The sequence below is a fragment of the Stomoxys calcitrans genome, chromosome 5 (genome assembly GCF_963082655.1).
Source record: "Stomoxys calcitrans chromosome 5, idStoCalc2.1, whole genome shotgun sequence".
Classification (NCBI taxonomy): domain Eukaryota; kingdom Metazoa; phylum Arthropoda; class Insecta; order Diptera; family Muscidae; genus Stomoxys; species Stomoxys calcitrans.
The window spans coordinates 18,781,270-18,794,668 of NC_081556.1; the positions used below are offsets into that span (position 1 = coordinate 18,781,270).

At 41.0% G+C, this 13,399-nt stretch overlaps 1 protein-coding gene across 2 annotated transcripts in view; it reads left to right on the forward strand.

Annotated features, from left to right (window-relative positions):
- The window catches only part of LOC106086972 (kalirin), a 49,564-nt gene extending 42,740 nt beyond the window's left edge, over positions 1–6,824 (forward strand). For both annotated transcript variants that reach the window (XM_059370555.1, XM_059370556.1), the window contains 4 exons: positions 5,640–5,726; positions 5,797–5,901; positions 5,981–6,115; positions 6,173–6,824. In XM_059370555.1, the coding sequence (XP_059226538.1) occupies positions 5,640–5,726; positions 5,797–5,901; positions 5,981–6,115; positions 6,173–6,667 (822 nt within the window). In that variant the 3' untranslated portion in view covers positions 6,668–6,824. The remainder of the gene's footprint in view (positions 1–5,639; positions 5,727–5,796; positions 5,902–5,980; positions 6,116–6,172) is intronic.
- Positions 6,825–13,399: the final 6,575 nt, after the last annotated feature.

The window sequence follows — 13,399 nt, forward strand, 5'->3', positions numbered from 1 at the left end:
GACAACTACCTTAATATCTGAGAAGTTTGCTCCAAATCGGTTTATATTAAGATATAGCTCCCATATATATGTTCGTCCGATTTTGAGAAATATTGCAATAAACTGCTCATTTGTAAACCGATTCTCTCGAAATTTGGCAGGAAGGATTTTCTCTTGACTCACGACATTACTGGTGAATTTCATAGAAATCGGTTCAGATTTGGATATAGCTGCCATATATGTATATCTCCCAAATTGCACTTCTAGAGCCACTGCAAGCACATTTATTGATCAATCTTGCCAAAACTTTGTAAAACGCTTGCCTCGACAACTACCACAATATCTGAGAAGTTTACTCCATATCGGTTCAAATTTAGTTATAGCTCCCATATATATGTTAGTCCGATTTTGAGAAATATTGCGATAAAGCGTTCATTTGTTAACGGATTCTCTTGAAATTTGGCAGGAAGGATTTTCTTATGACTCTGGACATTACTGGTGTATTTCATAGAAATCGGTTCAGATTTTGATATAGCTGCCATATATGTATATCGCCCGATTTTCACTTTTAGAGCCGCTGCAAGCGCATTTATCGATTAATCTTGCCAAAATCTTATACAACGCTTTTCTCGACAACTACCTTAATATCTGAGAAGTTTGCTCCAAATAGGTTTAGATTTAGATATAGCTCTCATATATATCTTCGTCCGATTTTGAGAAATATTGCAATAAACTGCTCATTTGTAAACCGATTCTCTCGAAATTTGGCAGGAAGGATTTTCTCTTGACTCCCGACATTACTAGTGAATTTCATGGAAATCGGCTGAGATTTAGATATAGCTGACATACATATATATCGCCGATTTTTACTTCTAGAGCCACTGCAAGTGCATTTATTGATCAATCTTGCCAAAATTTTGCACAACGCTTTGTTAGAAAACATTCACAATATTTTTAGAAGTGTTCTCCAAATCGGTTCAGATTTCGATATAGCTCCCATATATATGTTCGTGCGATTTTGAGAAATATTGAAATAAAATGGTCATTTGTTAACCGACTATCTCGTAATTTGGCAGGAAGAATTTTCTTATGACCATAGACATTATGGCGAATTTCATAGAAATCGGTTCAGATCTAGATATAGCTGCCATATATGCCGATTTTTACTCCAAGAGTCACCGCAATGGCATTTTTGGACCAATCTTGCCAGCATTTTGAACGCTTTCCTCGCCGACTACCACAATATCTGAGAAGTTTGCTCCAAATCGGTTCAGATTTAGATATAGCTCCTATATATATGTTCGTCAGATTTTTGCCCGCCCGACTTTTGCCCTTCCTTACTGGTAATTCATAGATCCAGCATAACTAAAAAAGCAAAATGTTACAATATGTTTAATATTTTCTCTAATTTTAATAAATATTCCCCTCAATTGAATTGTTTCAGTTGTAATGGACCATTTGCCCATTGCTGTGGTTGCTTTACTTAACCTTTGATTCAAGAACTTTGCCATGAGCCCAAGCAAAATAACTTGAAATCTATGGCCGTTCAAGGGGGAATGGAAATCAAATTAAAAACAAAATTGATTAATGCATTCCAAACAATAATATTCCGGTTTGATTTTTTCCACTCTTCCTATAAAAAAAACAAATATTTCTAAGCTAAAAAACAACAAAAACAAACGGAATAATGGCCGTTAAACAAATTGTTTTTGATAAAAAAAAATCTCGTAATTTGAGGGTTTACTCGCACAGTCTGTTCACAACTAAAATGAAAACGAAACGCCATAAATGACGTCATATAGGCAAGACGGCTTTAATTGGTATGACAACAAAATAGTCAAATGAAGACCCAATGCCTTAATAATAACAGACACTGTCTGCTGTGGCTTTTATGGTATCTGTAGAATAACAACAAATAACACCAAAAAAACATTAGCAAAGATTATGATATGCTTATTGAAGAGGAGGAGTAATAAAACGTTAAAACTTTATGTCTGTCAAAAGCCAAAATGAATTAACTCCATAAATGTGGCAAATCAGTTGACACATTAACAAATTAATTTGTTTCGTTTCCATCATGCCATGTGTCTGACCATACAGCATTGAATTGATTTGTTCGAACGATACAACAATAGGAAAAGAATTAATTTTTTTTTTGGAATATATTTCCGAATATTTTGAAATGCTTTGAAAACACTTGTCCGAGCACTTGCACCATTTCATTAAAATTCTATTTATTCGCATTTGTTGCTTTTGTTATTGTTTTGTGTACTTTGTCACTTACTCAGGCGGTCATTAAAATATTGAACAATTATCACGTATTAATGCTGACGCTTAGTTTACAAAACAAAAATAAGGCATTTGTATAGCAATGGATACACTTATTCATATAGCAATGCAGTATTGGTATCAGGGAATAGATACTTTCAAGTCATAAAATGCAAAACATGTTAACACAGTTGTGGGGATATTGTTTTTGTGAAATATTTCAATTAAGAGCATTTCAAAAAAGATCTGCGCAAAGCGAGGCCAAACTCTTCTTTTTAAAAATGGGTCCTTTCCACGTATTTGAATGTGCCCCCACATTCAATAATTGGAAACCACTCTTTTGGTAGTAAGGTCGTTAAGGTATTGGGTTGCCCAAAAAGTAATTGCGGATTTTTCATATAGTCGGCGTTGACAAATTTTTTCACAGCTTGTGACTCTGTAATTGCATTCTTTCTTCTGTCAGTTACCATCTGTTAATTTTAGCTTGCTTTAGAAAAAAGATGTAAAAAAGTATATTTGATTAAAGTTCATTCTAAGTTTTATTAAAAATGCATTTACTTTCTTTTAAAAAATCCGCAATTACTTTTTGGGCAACCCAATACATTGACCCGATTGCTGGGTAAACAACGAGGGAGCTTATATTAATTGGTTTTGGGTTACCACTTGTTTAGCTTATGCAAAGCATTGGTTACTCGATCATTCTATTGTAGTTCAGGAACTGTGTGTCGATTGTTGGGGAGGTGTGCATCAGGATTGTTGGGGAGACGTAAGTCTTTACTAACAGAGGGTGTGAGAAGTATACCTTTAAAGTGAGTAGGGGATAAAGACATTGATATAAGGGCTGACAATGGTGTGCCATTTATTGCTTATCAATTCAGGTGATAGATAAGTAAGGAATGGTGTTTGCAATTGTCATGCCAAATTGCATTAAAGATCGGTGAATACTTTCCGATTCAAGTTTAACCTCAGCGAAGATTTTGAGACTGAATAACTAAAAAATTTTGTCAGCGTTGTCAGCGTGAGGATAACCATCGCAGATAATTTTTCTGATATTCTCACCAGGATTCGAACCCATGCGTTTAGAGTCATAAGCGATCATGCTAAACTATCGCAACGATGGCCTTCAGTGACAAATGGCCACTACTAAGCATTAAAGAACAAGGGATACTACAGAACGATCTACGTGCATGAAGGATAGGTGCAATAATTAGAACTTTTGTGCGGAACGTTTTAAGGAGAATGTGTCAGCATTGTTATACCCACCACCATAGGATGGGGGTATACTAATCTAGTCATTCGGAGTGTAAATGCAAATTTTGCCCCTGAACATTCTACAAAGGAAAAGAGGAAAACTTCTCACATATCAATGAGTGGAGTCTGATACAAGTTTAGGCTCAATGATAAGGGGCCTCCTTTTTATAGCCGAGTCCGAAGGGCGTGCCGCATTGCGACACCTCTTTGGAGAGGAGTTTTACATGGCGTAGTACCTCTCAAACGTTGCCAGCATTAGGAGGGGAAAACGAACGCTGACAATTTTTTCTGATGGTCACGCCAGGATTCGAACCTAGGCGTTCAGCGTAATAGGCGGATATGCTAACCTCTGCACTACGGTGGCCTCCGTGTGTAACACCTCGAAATATTGATCTAGGACACATAAAGTATATATTGGGTTGCCCAAAAAGTAATTGCGGATTTTTCATATAGTCGGCGTTGACAAATTTTTCACAGCTTGTGACTCTGTAATTGCATTCTTTCTTCTGTCAGTTATCAGCTGTTACTTTTAGCTCGCTTTAGAAAAAAAGTGTAAAAAAAGTATATTTGATCAAAGTTCATTCTAAGTTTTATTAAAAATGCATTTACTTTCTTTTAAAAAATCCGCAATTACTTTTTGGGCAACCCAATATATTCCTAATCGTCATGACATTCTAAGTCGATCTAGCCATGTCCGTGTGTTTGTTGAAAGCACGCTAACTTTCGAAGGAGTAAAGCGAGCCGCTTGAAATTTTGAACAAATACTTCTTATTAGTGTAGGTCAGTTGGGATTGTAATTGGTCCATATCGGTCCATGTTTTGACATAGCTGCCATTTGAACCGATCTTGGATTTTGACTTCACTAGACACTAGAGGGCGCAATTCCTATCCGATTTGGCTTAAATTTAGCTTTTTGATGTGTTTTGATATGATTTCCAACAACAGCGCTAAGTATGGTTGAAATCGGTCCATAGCTGCCATATAAACCGATCTGGGGTCTTGTCTTCTTGAGCCACTAGAGGGCGTAATTCCTATCCGATTAGGCTAAAATTTTGCATGAAGTGCTTCGTTATGACTTCGAAAAACTGAGCTAAGTATGGTTGAAATCGGTCCATAACCTGATATAGCTGCAATATAAACCGATCTGGGGTCTTGATTTCCTGAGCCTTTAGAGGACGCAATTCCTATGCGATTTAGCTGAAAAGTTCCATGACGTCTCTGTTATGATTTAAAAAAACTGTCCAATAACCTGATATAGCTGACATATAAACCGATCTTGAATCTTGACTCTTTGAGCCACTACAGAGCACAATTCTCATACGATTTGGCTAAAATTTAGCATTACGTGTTTAGTTATGACTTTCAACAACTGTGCTATATATGGTTAAAATCGGTCCATAGCCTGATATGTCATATAAACCGTCCTGGGGTCTTGACTTCTTGAACTTCTAGAGGACGCAATTCCTATCCGATTTGGCTGAAATTTTACATGACGTGTTTTGTTATGATTTCCAAGAACTGTGCTGAGTATGGTTAAAATCGGTCCCAAACCTGATATAGCTGCCATATAAACCAATCTGTGATCTTGTATTCTTGAGCCTCTAGAGGTCGCAATTATCATCCAATTTTGACGAAATTTTGTAAATCGACTTCTCCCATGACCTTCAACATACGTGTCAAATATGGTCGGAATCGGTCTATAGCCTGATATAGCTCCCGTTTAAACCGATCTTCTTCTTTTACTTCTTCAGCCACTAAGTGGTGTAACTCTTATTTGAATAGGCTGAAATTTTACACAATGACTTCTGCTATGGTTTCCAAAATTCAATTATGGTCCGCAACGAACCATAACTTATATATCACCAGAAGCATAGCAATTCTTTTCTTTTAACTTTTATTTGCCTTAAAAGAGATACCAGGAAAAGAACTCGAGAAGGGTACATAAGATTCGTCCCGGCCGAACTTTGCACGCTTTTACTTGTGAGAATTTATTATGCATCTTCGACCCTTTTTGGAAGTCCACAAAGCAACTAATTTTTGACAATTTTTTTCCAATTTTTATGCCTTTATCAATAAATGATTAGACTTTACTTGGTGCTCTACATCTTCAATAATTCTTTCATCTTTTCATTTCATTTTAGAAGAACAATTTCTATTGCTATGTAACATTTACGATGCACAAAAAGACATCAATGCAGCTGCGCAAAGACAATCGGGAATGGTTTCAAGTAAGTGTTGAACTTAATTTTATGAAAAACAAATATTTAGATTTTTTTTTTGGTCAAAAATATTCCACAGAATTATCAGATTGAAATCAATGATCGTCTGGGAATTGATAGTTTTTTGGTGCAACCTATACAAAGACTGACTAGATATCCACTACTATTGCAGCAATTCATTTCAGTAAGATTAAGACTTTTTCTTAACATACATTTCCTAATAATGATTACATGCATGAACTAACATTTTTCACCTTCCTTAGGAATTCTACAAAAGTGGCATAAACTGCAAACCTGTTTTGGTTTCAGTTTGTAAATTAGAAACTCGCCTGCGCAGACTCTTAGAAGTAGTTAATCAATCCGAAGAAGTTTTCAATATAGATGAACTGCCTGCCGAGGTAAGTATGGTTTGTTATAACATTTTAAAATTCTTCTAATCAACATATCATTCTCAGCTTACACCTCATCTCTTTGGCGCATTTCGTCGTTCCACCGAATTTGAAGCCTACAGTTGCCGTTCTCGCAAAAAGTTCAAAGCCAAGGTGTTTCTATTCGATCAATTCTTGGTCTGTGTAGAGATACGTAAACGCCGTTTGGCCTATCGCAATCACTACAGTTGGCGTAGCATAGAATTGAAACTGAATTCTTCCAAAAGTGTATCGCTGCTCTTAAAAGCTGCCTCTGGAGCTGGCTCCATAGACAGATCATCACCGCTGTCCTCCACCAGCAGTAGCGGGGGTAGTGGCAAAAATTCCCGTGATAATTCCATCAAGGAAGAATATGAGTTCGCGGCACCTGAAGCCATTTCGGTAACCCAATGGATACGCAGTGCCCGCAAAATATTTGAAAATGCCCGCATTGAAGAATCACAGCGTGGTAAATTCTCACTGCCCATGGATTTGGTACTGGCTGCCGTTTTTGCCATTTGGTTTATATGGCAGTATTTGTAGGGCATGGAGTAGCAGCAGTTATCTTGTCTTTTATTTTGTAATTATTGATTTTTTTGTTTCATATTTTTCATTTGCTTTATACTCTAAGTTCTATGTACTCAAAACTCAGTTTAAATTATTAGAAATTACATTGTCATACTTATTGCGTAAGATTAAATCAAATGGATTTTTAATGTATTTTCAAGATATTGTGTGGGTGTTTAATCAGTGTGGGCTAATTTTATGGCTTGTTAAGCCAATATGTCCTTTATGCAATTTTTTTATTCAAGCTACCACAAAGGGAGATGTACTTCGAAAGGGTTTCCACATGAAGGGCCTTTGAAAATATTTTGAATTAAAAAAATTTGTTTTGTAGGAAAATTTGTTGTTCCGTTCCATAGAAAATTTTTTCAAAATTTATTTTCTTTGGATAATTTTGTTTAAATTTCCGTTCGATAAGAAATTTTAGCAATGTTACCGTTGTATGGGAAATTCATTTTAAATTTCTTGTCTAGGAAAGGAAATTTTGACAAATTTTTCATTACATGGCAAATGTATTCAAAATTCAATTTTAGGGAAATTTTGTTAAAAACTCAAACTCTTAGAAAAAAAATTTTGAAAAAATTTCCCATGTCCATTTGGACATGCGAAAAATTCCTTTTTGTAGGCAGAATAGCCATTTTGTTGCAAAATTCCTTTTTTGTGGCAAAATTTAATTTCTTTGGAAAATTTTGTTAAAAGTTCCTTTGGTAGGAAATTTTGTCAACATTTAATTTCTTTCGGAAATTTGGACAAAATTTCATTTTAGAATTTTGCCAAATTTTGTTTTTATTGAGCTACCGGGCGCGTCCACAGATTGCGAATAGTGGAATGCTCTATACGGAGTAGCTGCAACTGCAGTGGCAGACAATCACGGTATTGAGTGGAGAGTCTCTGTGTGAGGCCAAGTGGCACCGGCTGTGGCTTAAATACTGAGCGCCTATGATGCTCGATACGACAAGGCGAGTTATTCGCCCCTTTAAATAACCAATGACCATCATGTTCCCACGGCGATCGGTCCTATAGACCGGAACGTGGTTGCTCGCCTATAAAAGCTTGACGAGGATCGCCACCTCCACATGCAAACGTGGCTACAACAACAACAAAAACAAGGACGACCTCATCAGGGACATCGTTGACGGGAATAAGATAGTGTGGGCAGTCTGTACTTTCCGGCCAATTAAGTTGGCCGGATCTTACGGAATTATCCCGCCACTGCTGCGGAAGTCTCTTGAAATCACCCTGCCCTGCCTTGAGCGGATTTTCCGAGCGAACCTGGCATGACCCTACATACCAAGGTCATGGAGGGAAATCAAGCTGGTCTTTATCCCCAAGGCGGAAAGAATAAACCATAGTACAACGAAGGATTATAGGCCTATAAGTCTGTCCTCGTTTTTGCTGAAAACACTGAAAAGACTGATTGACCTGAAGGTGAGAGGGAGACTGATGCCGAAAAACTTTAATGGGGCATAAAACGCATACCTCAAAGGCAGGTTGGTAGAGACGGCTCTTCGCTAGGTGGTACAGAAAGTCATGACGTCTCTCTTACAGAAGGAGTAGACTTTGGCGACCTTTTAGGATGTTGAGGGGGCCTTAAATAATGTGGAGTTGAGATCGATAGGCGCCGCACTGGACCGCACGAGGATTCGCCCCATAATCTCCAGTGGACCAATAATATGCTTTATAGCAGGATTATTAATGCGAACCTGAGAGATAGTGTGGTCAGAAGGCGGGTGACCAGAGGAACGCCCCAAAGGAGGGGTGTTCTCGCCGATTCTATGGAAACTTGTGATTAATGAAATCCTGTTGGATCTCGGTGGAGATGGCACGAGGATAATGGTTTATGAGGACGACGTCGTGCTGCTGATCCGAGGCAGGTCTCTGTCGACGATCAGCGAGATCATCGAAAGGTCCCTGAAATGGGTTGAGGACCAAATAACGGTGGACGGAGTTGGTGTTCTTCAAACGTAGATATAAGAGACCGGAATTCAGACTTCTATTCTTGAACGGGATCACCCTGCGGCTGTCTGCGGGTGACCAGAGGAACGCCCTAAAGGTGGGGTGTTATCGCCGATTCTATGCAACCTCGTGATTAATGAAATCCTGTTGGACCTCGGACCTCATGCGGACGACGTCGTGCTGCCGTTCCGAGGCAGGTTTCTGTCGACGATGAGCGAGATCATGGAAGGGTCCCTGAGAAGATTTTTGCGTTGGGCTACCAGAAATGTGTCTACAACCTAACCTAAGGAAGGCGGAGCTGGCGCTCTTCACGCGTAGATGTAAGAGACTGGAGGTCAGACTCCCACCCTTGGGCAGGGTCATCCTGCGGCTTTCGAAGAAGGCGAAATACCTTGGCATAGTCCTCGATTCGAAACTGTCCGGGAAGAGGAATACCGAGGAAAGAAGCCGTAAGGCACTGTGCGCTTTTTACTCCTGCAGGAGGATGTGCGGTAGGAAGTGGGGGGAACCCCCAAGATTATTTATTGGGGGTTACCCCCCACGGTGAGACCAATGCTGTCCTATGGAACACTGGTATGGTGGAAGGTCATGGAGAAGAGGACATGTAGGAGGGAGTTCGAGAAGATCGAGAGATTGGCCAGCGTCGGCGTCGCAGGGGCACTAAGATCCGCCTGAAAGCGATGCTGGATCTGCAGCCCATTGAGGCCTATATTCGGAACTGCGCCGCCTAGGTCGTGTCTAGGCTGAGGGAGCTCGGCATACTGAAGGAGTATGATTGCGGCCACATTTCGATTCTGGGTGCTATGGATGCGCATGGTAGACTAATGAGGATCTCAGACTACATGGCACCATTGCGGACTGGGGTGAGAACATTCGCTATTCATTTTCCTGGGAGGGATGAATGGAAGAGAATGAGACCTCGATCTACACCGATGGCTCCAAAATGGAGTCAGGGACTGGTTCGGGATAGTAGACTGAGGAGGATCTCCGACTACCCGGCCCCAGTGCAGACTGGGGTGAGGGTATTCGCGGTTTCCTGGGAGGGATGCAAGAGAATGAGACCTCGATCTACACCGATGGCTCCAAGATGGAGTCAGGACTGTATTGGGGATCTATTCTGACGCACTCAATATCAATATGTCTCTAAGACTGTCGGACGAGTGGCCGAACTTTCAGGCAGAGGTCTGTGCAGTATGGGGGCGCTCAAGGGATTGGGGTCGAGGAAGATGAGGTCGAGATGTTAGGCGGATTGTTTGGAGTCCCTGGATAGGCTCCGGTGACGCGATGTGACGCTGACATGGGTTCCTGAATATCAGGGGTTCCAGAAAATGTGAGGGCGGACGAGTGCGCCAGGAGGGGTTCGCCTGAGCCGGGCGGGCCAGTCACCGGTCTTGTGCCATTTGCCGAGGTACTGAACACAGTAGAGGGAATGGCCAGGGCGGCGTCGGCGGCAAGATGTGACTCCGTGGATGGTTGCCGGACTGCAAAGGCGCTCTAGCCTGTCATCGATCAGAGGAGGACGAGTGAGTTGCTGGCATTCGATAAGAGGTCGATGTGTACCTTAACAGGGGTCATAACCAAGCATCGTGCTAAAGGTGGCAAGGCGGCGTCCATGGGTCCTCGATGAGGCTGAGGCGGAAACTATCGAACACTTGCTGTATTCATGTCTGAGTCTGCAGTCTGGGATGAATCGAGAGCAAATGGTGAACTTAAGGAGAATGAGACCTCTATCTACACCGATGGCTCTAAGATAGAGTAAGGGACTGGATTGGGTATGTACTCTGACGCACTCAATATCGGTATGTCTCTGAGATTTCCGGACGAGTGTGTCATTACAGTCGTCCCAAGAGAAATTTTGGTAAGAGATTTACAGCCCTCAAAGCTAAGAATTTATGTGGACAGCATGGCGGCGCTCAAGGTGGGGGTCAAGATGTGTGGCGTCACCGGTCTTGCCTAAATGCCATTTGTCGAGCTATTGAACATGGCAGATGAAATGGCCAGAGCAGCGTCGGTGGCAAAATGTGACTCGGTGGATGGTTGCCGGACTGCAAAGGCGCTTTAGCCTGTCATCAATCAGAGGAGGACGAGGGAATTGCTGGCGTTCGATAAGAGGTCGATGAGTACCATAACCGGGCATCGTGCCATAGGCCGCATGGCGGCGCGCATGGGCCCTCGATGGGATGAGGACGAGACTAACGAGCACTTGCTGTGCTAATGTTCGGATCTGCAGGGACGTATACTCTCCTTTCTGGGGAGCCGTGTCTTCTGGGATCTGAGTGAACTTGCTGACGTACCTATGGTAGGTCTCCTGAGGTTTTTTTGCCGGAACACTGGTTCTGACGGGTAGTGCCATAGGCTCCGGCGTAGGTACATCCGTACTTGCGTGGGGATGAACGTTCTCCACCCCCGGTTGGGTTCTTCATTCCTCATGTTCTTCTATTATTCCTGTATAAACTCTTGTCCGAGGACCCACAGGTTCTTTCTAGGGTACCACAATGGGCCAAACTTGCCTCCGAGTGAACTTAACCCAACCTAATTTTTTAGTTTTGTGAAATTGTGTTTTTTTTATTGAATTTTTTAATTCGATCTTATTTTACTGTAGGAAATTTTGACAAATATTTTTAGAAAAAGGCCCTTGCTTTTATGAATCCCTCCATTTTGTTACTTTCATGTCCTATTTCCTCCCCTTCTAGACTTTCAAGATGGTTATGCATCATTATGATTTGGCAACATTCAGAGGTTTAGTAAAATCATATAAAATCTCTAGAAAGGTTATTTTGGTATCATTCAGTTTGTGAGTTACATTCTTTGTACGAGAGTTTGGTTATTCTCATTAGAGATGTCCTTTTTGGGGAGAGGCAAGTATCACACCCAAACAGTTCCTCAACTTCTCAACACAGTGTTGGGCTGGCATCATTATTATTTATATTCCCTGCTGCACTTCCGTCCAGATTGCATTATGGCAGCAGCCAGACCCATTCAGAGCAACACACACAGATACATCATGGTCGGTCTTGAATGGTTGCTGCTTACATATGGTATTTGAAGCGTAAAATAAGCTTCTTGCCATCTTCCATCATGGCAAGGGATGTGAGTGAGTGCGTATGTGTTTGTCACTAACAAACATCCTCTAACAACATCATTGCATTTGGCCATCGTTTGCAAACAACACACACTTACACACACACACACACACACACTCACGTATGTCATATGAAATTCGTGCCAGGGCTTATGGCACAAGTCCATAAGTATGAGTTTATATAACATCATTATCTTTACTTGTCTTTATTGTCAAATATTTTCCTATGATAAATTGCCTTCTTCTTTTGAATTAGCAGTTAAAATGGGCACACATAGACTGATGAAGAGAGAGAGAAGGCCAAAAAAGAAGCGACCATGCCAGAAAATCAACGAAGCGCAAGAATAGCATCCTTTAAGCCAAGACATATCCTAGCACAGCAGAGAGAATGAATGCATGGTAAGGGATTGGCTTAAAAAAGGACAGTCCTTTTTGCATACGAAAAAAAAATTTCATATTCAAAGAAGCTGTACGTTAAGTACACATACCCCAATTGCAAACTATCCCACGCTCCTCCCTCTCCTTTTCTTTCGAGCTGTATAATTCAAGCACATAAGGACATTTCGTGTGGGCCCATGCACTTTGTGTGACCATGAGTGTGTGCGTCTCTTGTTCCTTGACTCTGTTGTTCGAGCCTTTGTTAGCAGACAATATTTTCCTTGAGGCTTTATTGCTTCAGCAAGATATAAAGAAAATATACTTGAATATTTGTTTCTGTTAAGGCATTTAAACAAATAAAAATTTAAGGAATGCAGGCTCATTGCGTTTAACAAGCCAACAAAAATAAACCAATAAAGAAAAAATTCATTTTCATAGAAAATCTTGTAGTAAAATTTTTATTATTATAAAAAATTTTGGGAAAATTTCTGAATTTCAAATTTTGGTAAAATTTCAGTTCTATAGGAAATTTTGAAAAATCTTTAGTTCTAAAGGAGAGACGAATCGAGGGCAAATGCTGAGCTTGAGCAAGATAAGATGGTGAAATTTACTAATAGCTCCAAAATGGAGTCAGGGACTGGCCTAGGGGTCTACTACTGTGTCAATAACAGCAAGAGTAAGGGAATTACCGCCCTCAAAACTCAGAATTTATGTGGACAGTATGGTTCGCTGAAGGCCTCGGGTTCAGGGTCGAGGTGTGAGGCAGATTGTTTGGAGTCTCTGGATAGGCTCGGAGTCCACGTTGTGAAACTGACATGAGTTCCCGGATATTAAGGGATTCCAGACAAAGAGGGGGCCGACTAATGCGCCAAGAGGCGTTCGTCTGCGGCGGGCGAAAAAGTCAACGGTCATGCCTACGTGCTATTAAAGGCAGGTCAGTGAAGACAGCCCTTCACGAGGTGGTACAGGAAGTAAAGACGTCTCTCCTACAGAAGGAGTAGACTTTGGCGGCCACTGTGTCATAGGCCGCACGGTGGCACGCATGGGTCCTCGATGAGGATGAGGAGGAGCAATCCCGCTAAAGGAATTACCGCCCTCAAAATGTAGGATTTATGTGGACAGTATGGCTGCTCTCAAGGCCTTGGGGTCGAGGTGTGTGGCAGATTCTTTGAAGTCCTTGGATAGGTTCTGAGTCCACGTTGTGTTGCTGATATGGGTTCCCCAGACATGAAGATATTCCCGTACATGAAGGGATTCTAGGAAAAGAAGGGGCATAACAGTCACTGGACTTGCCT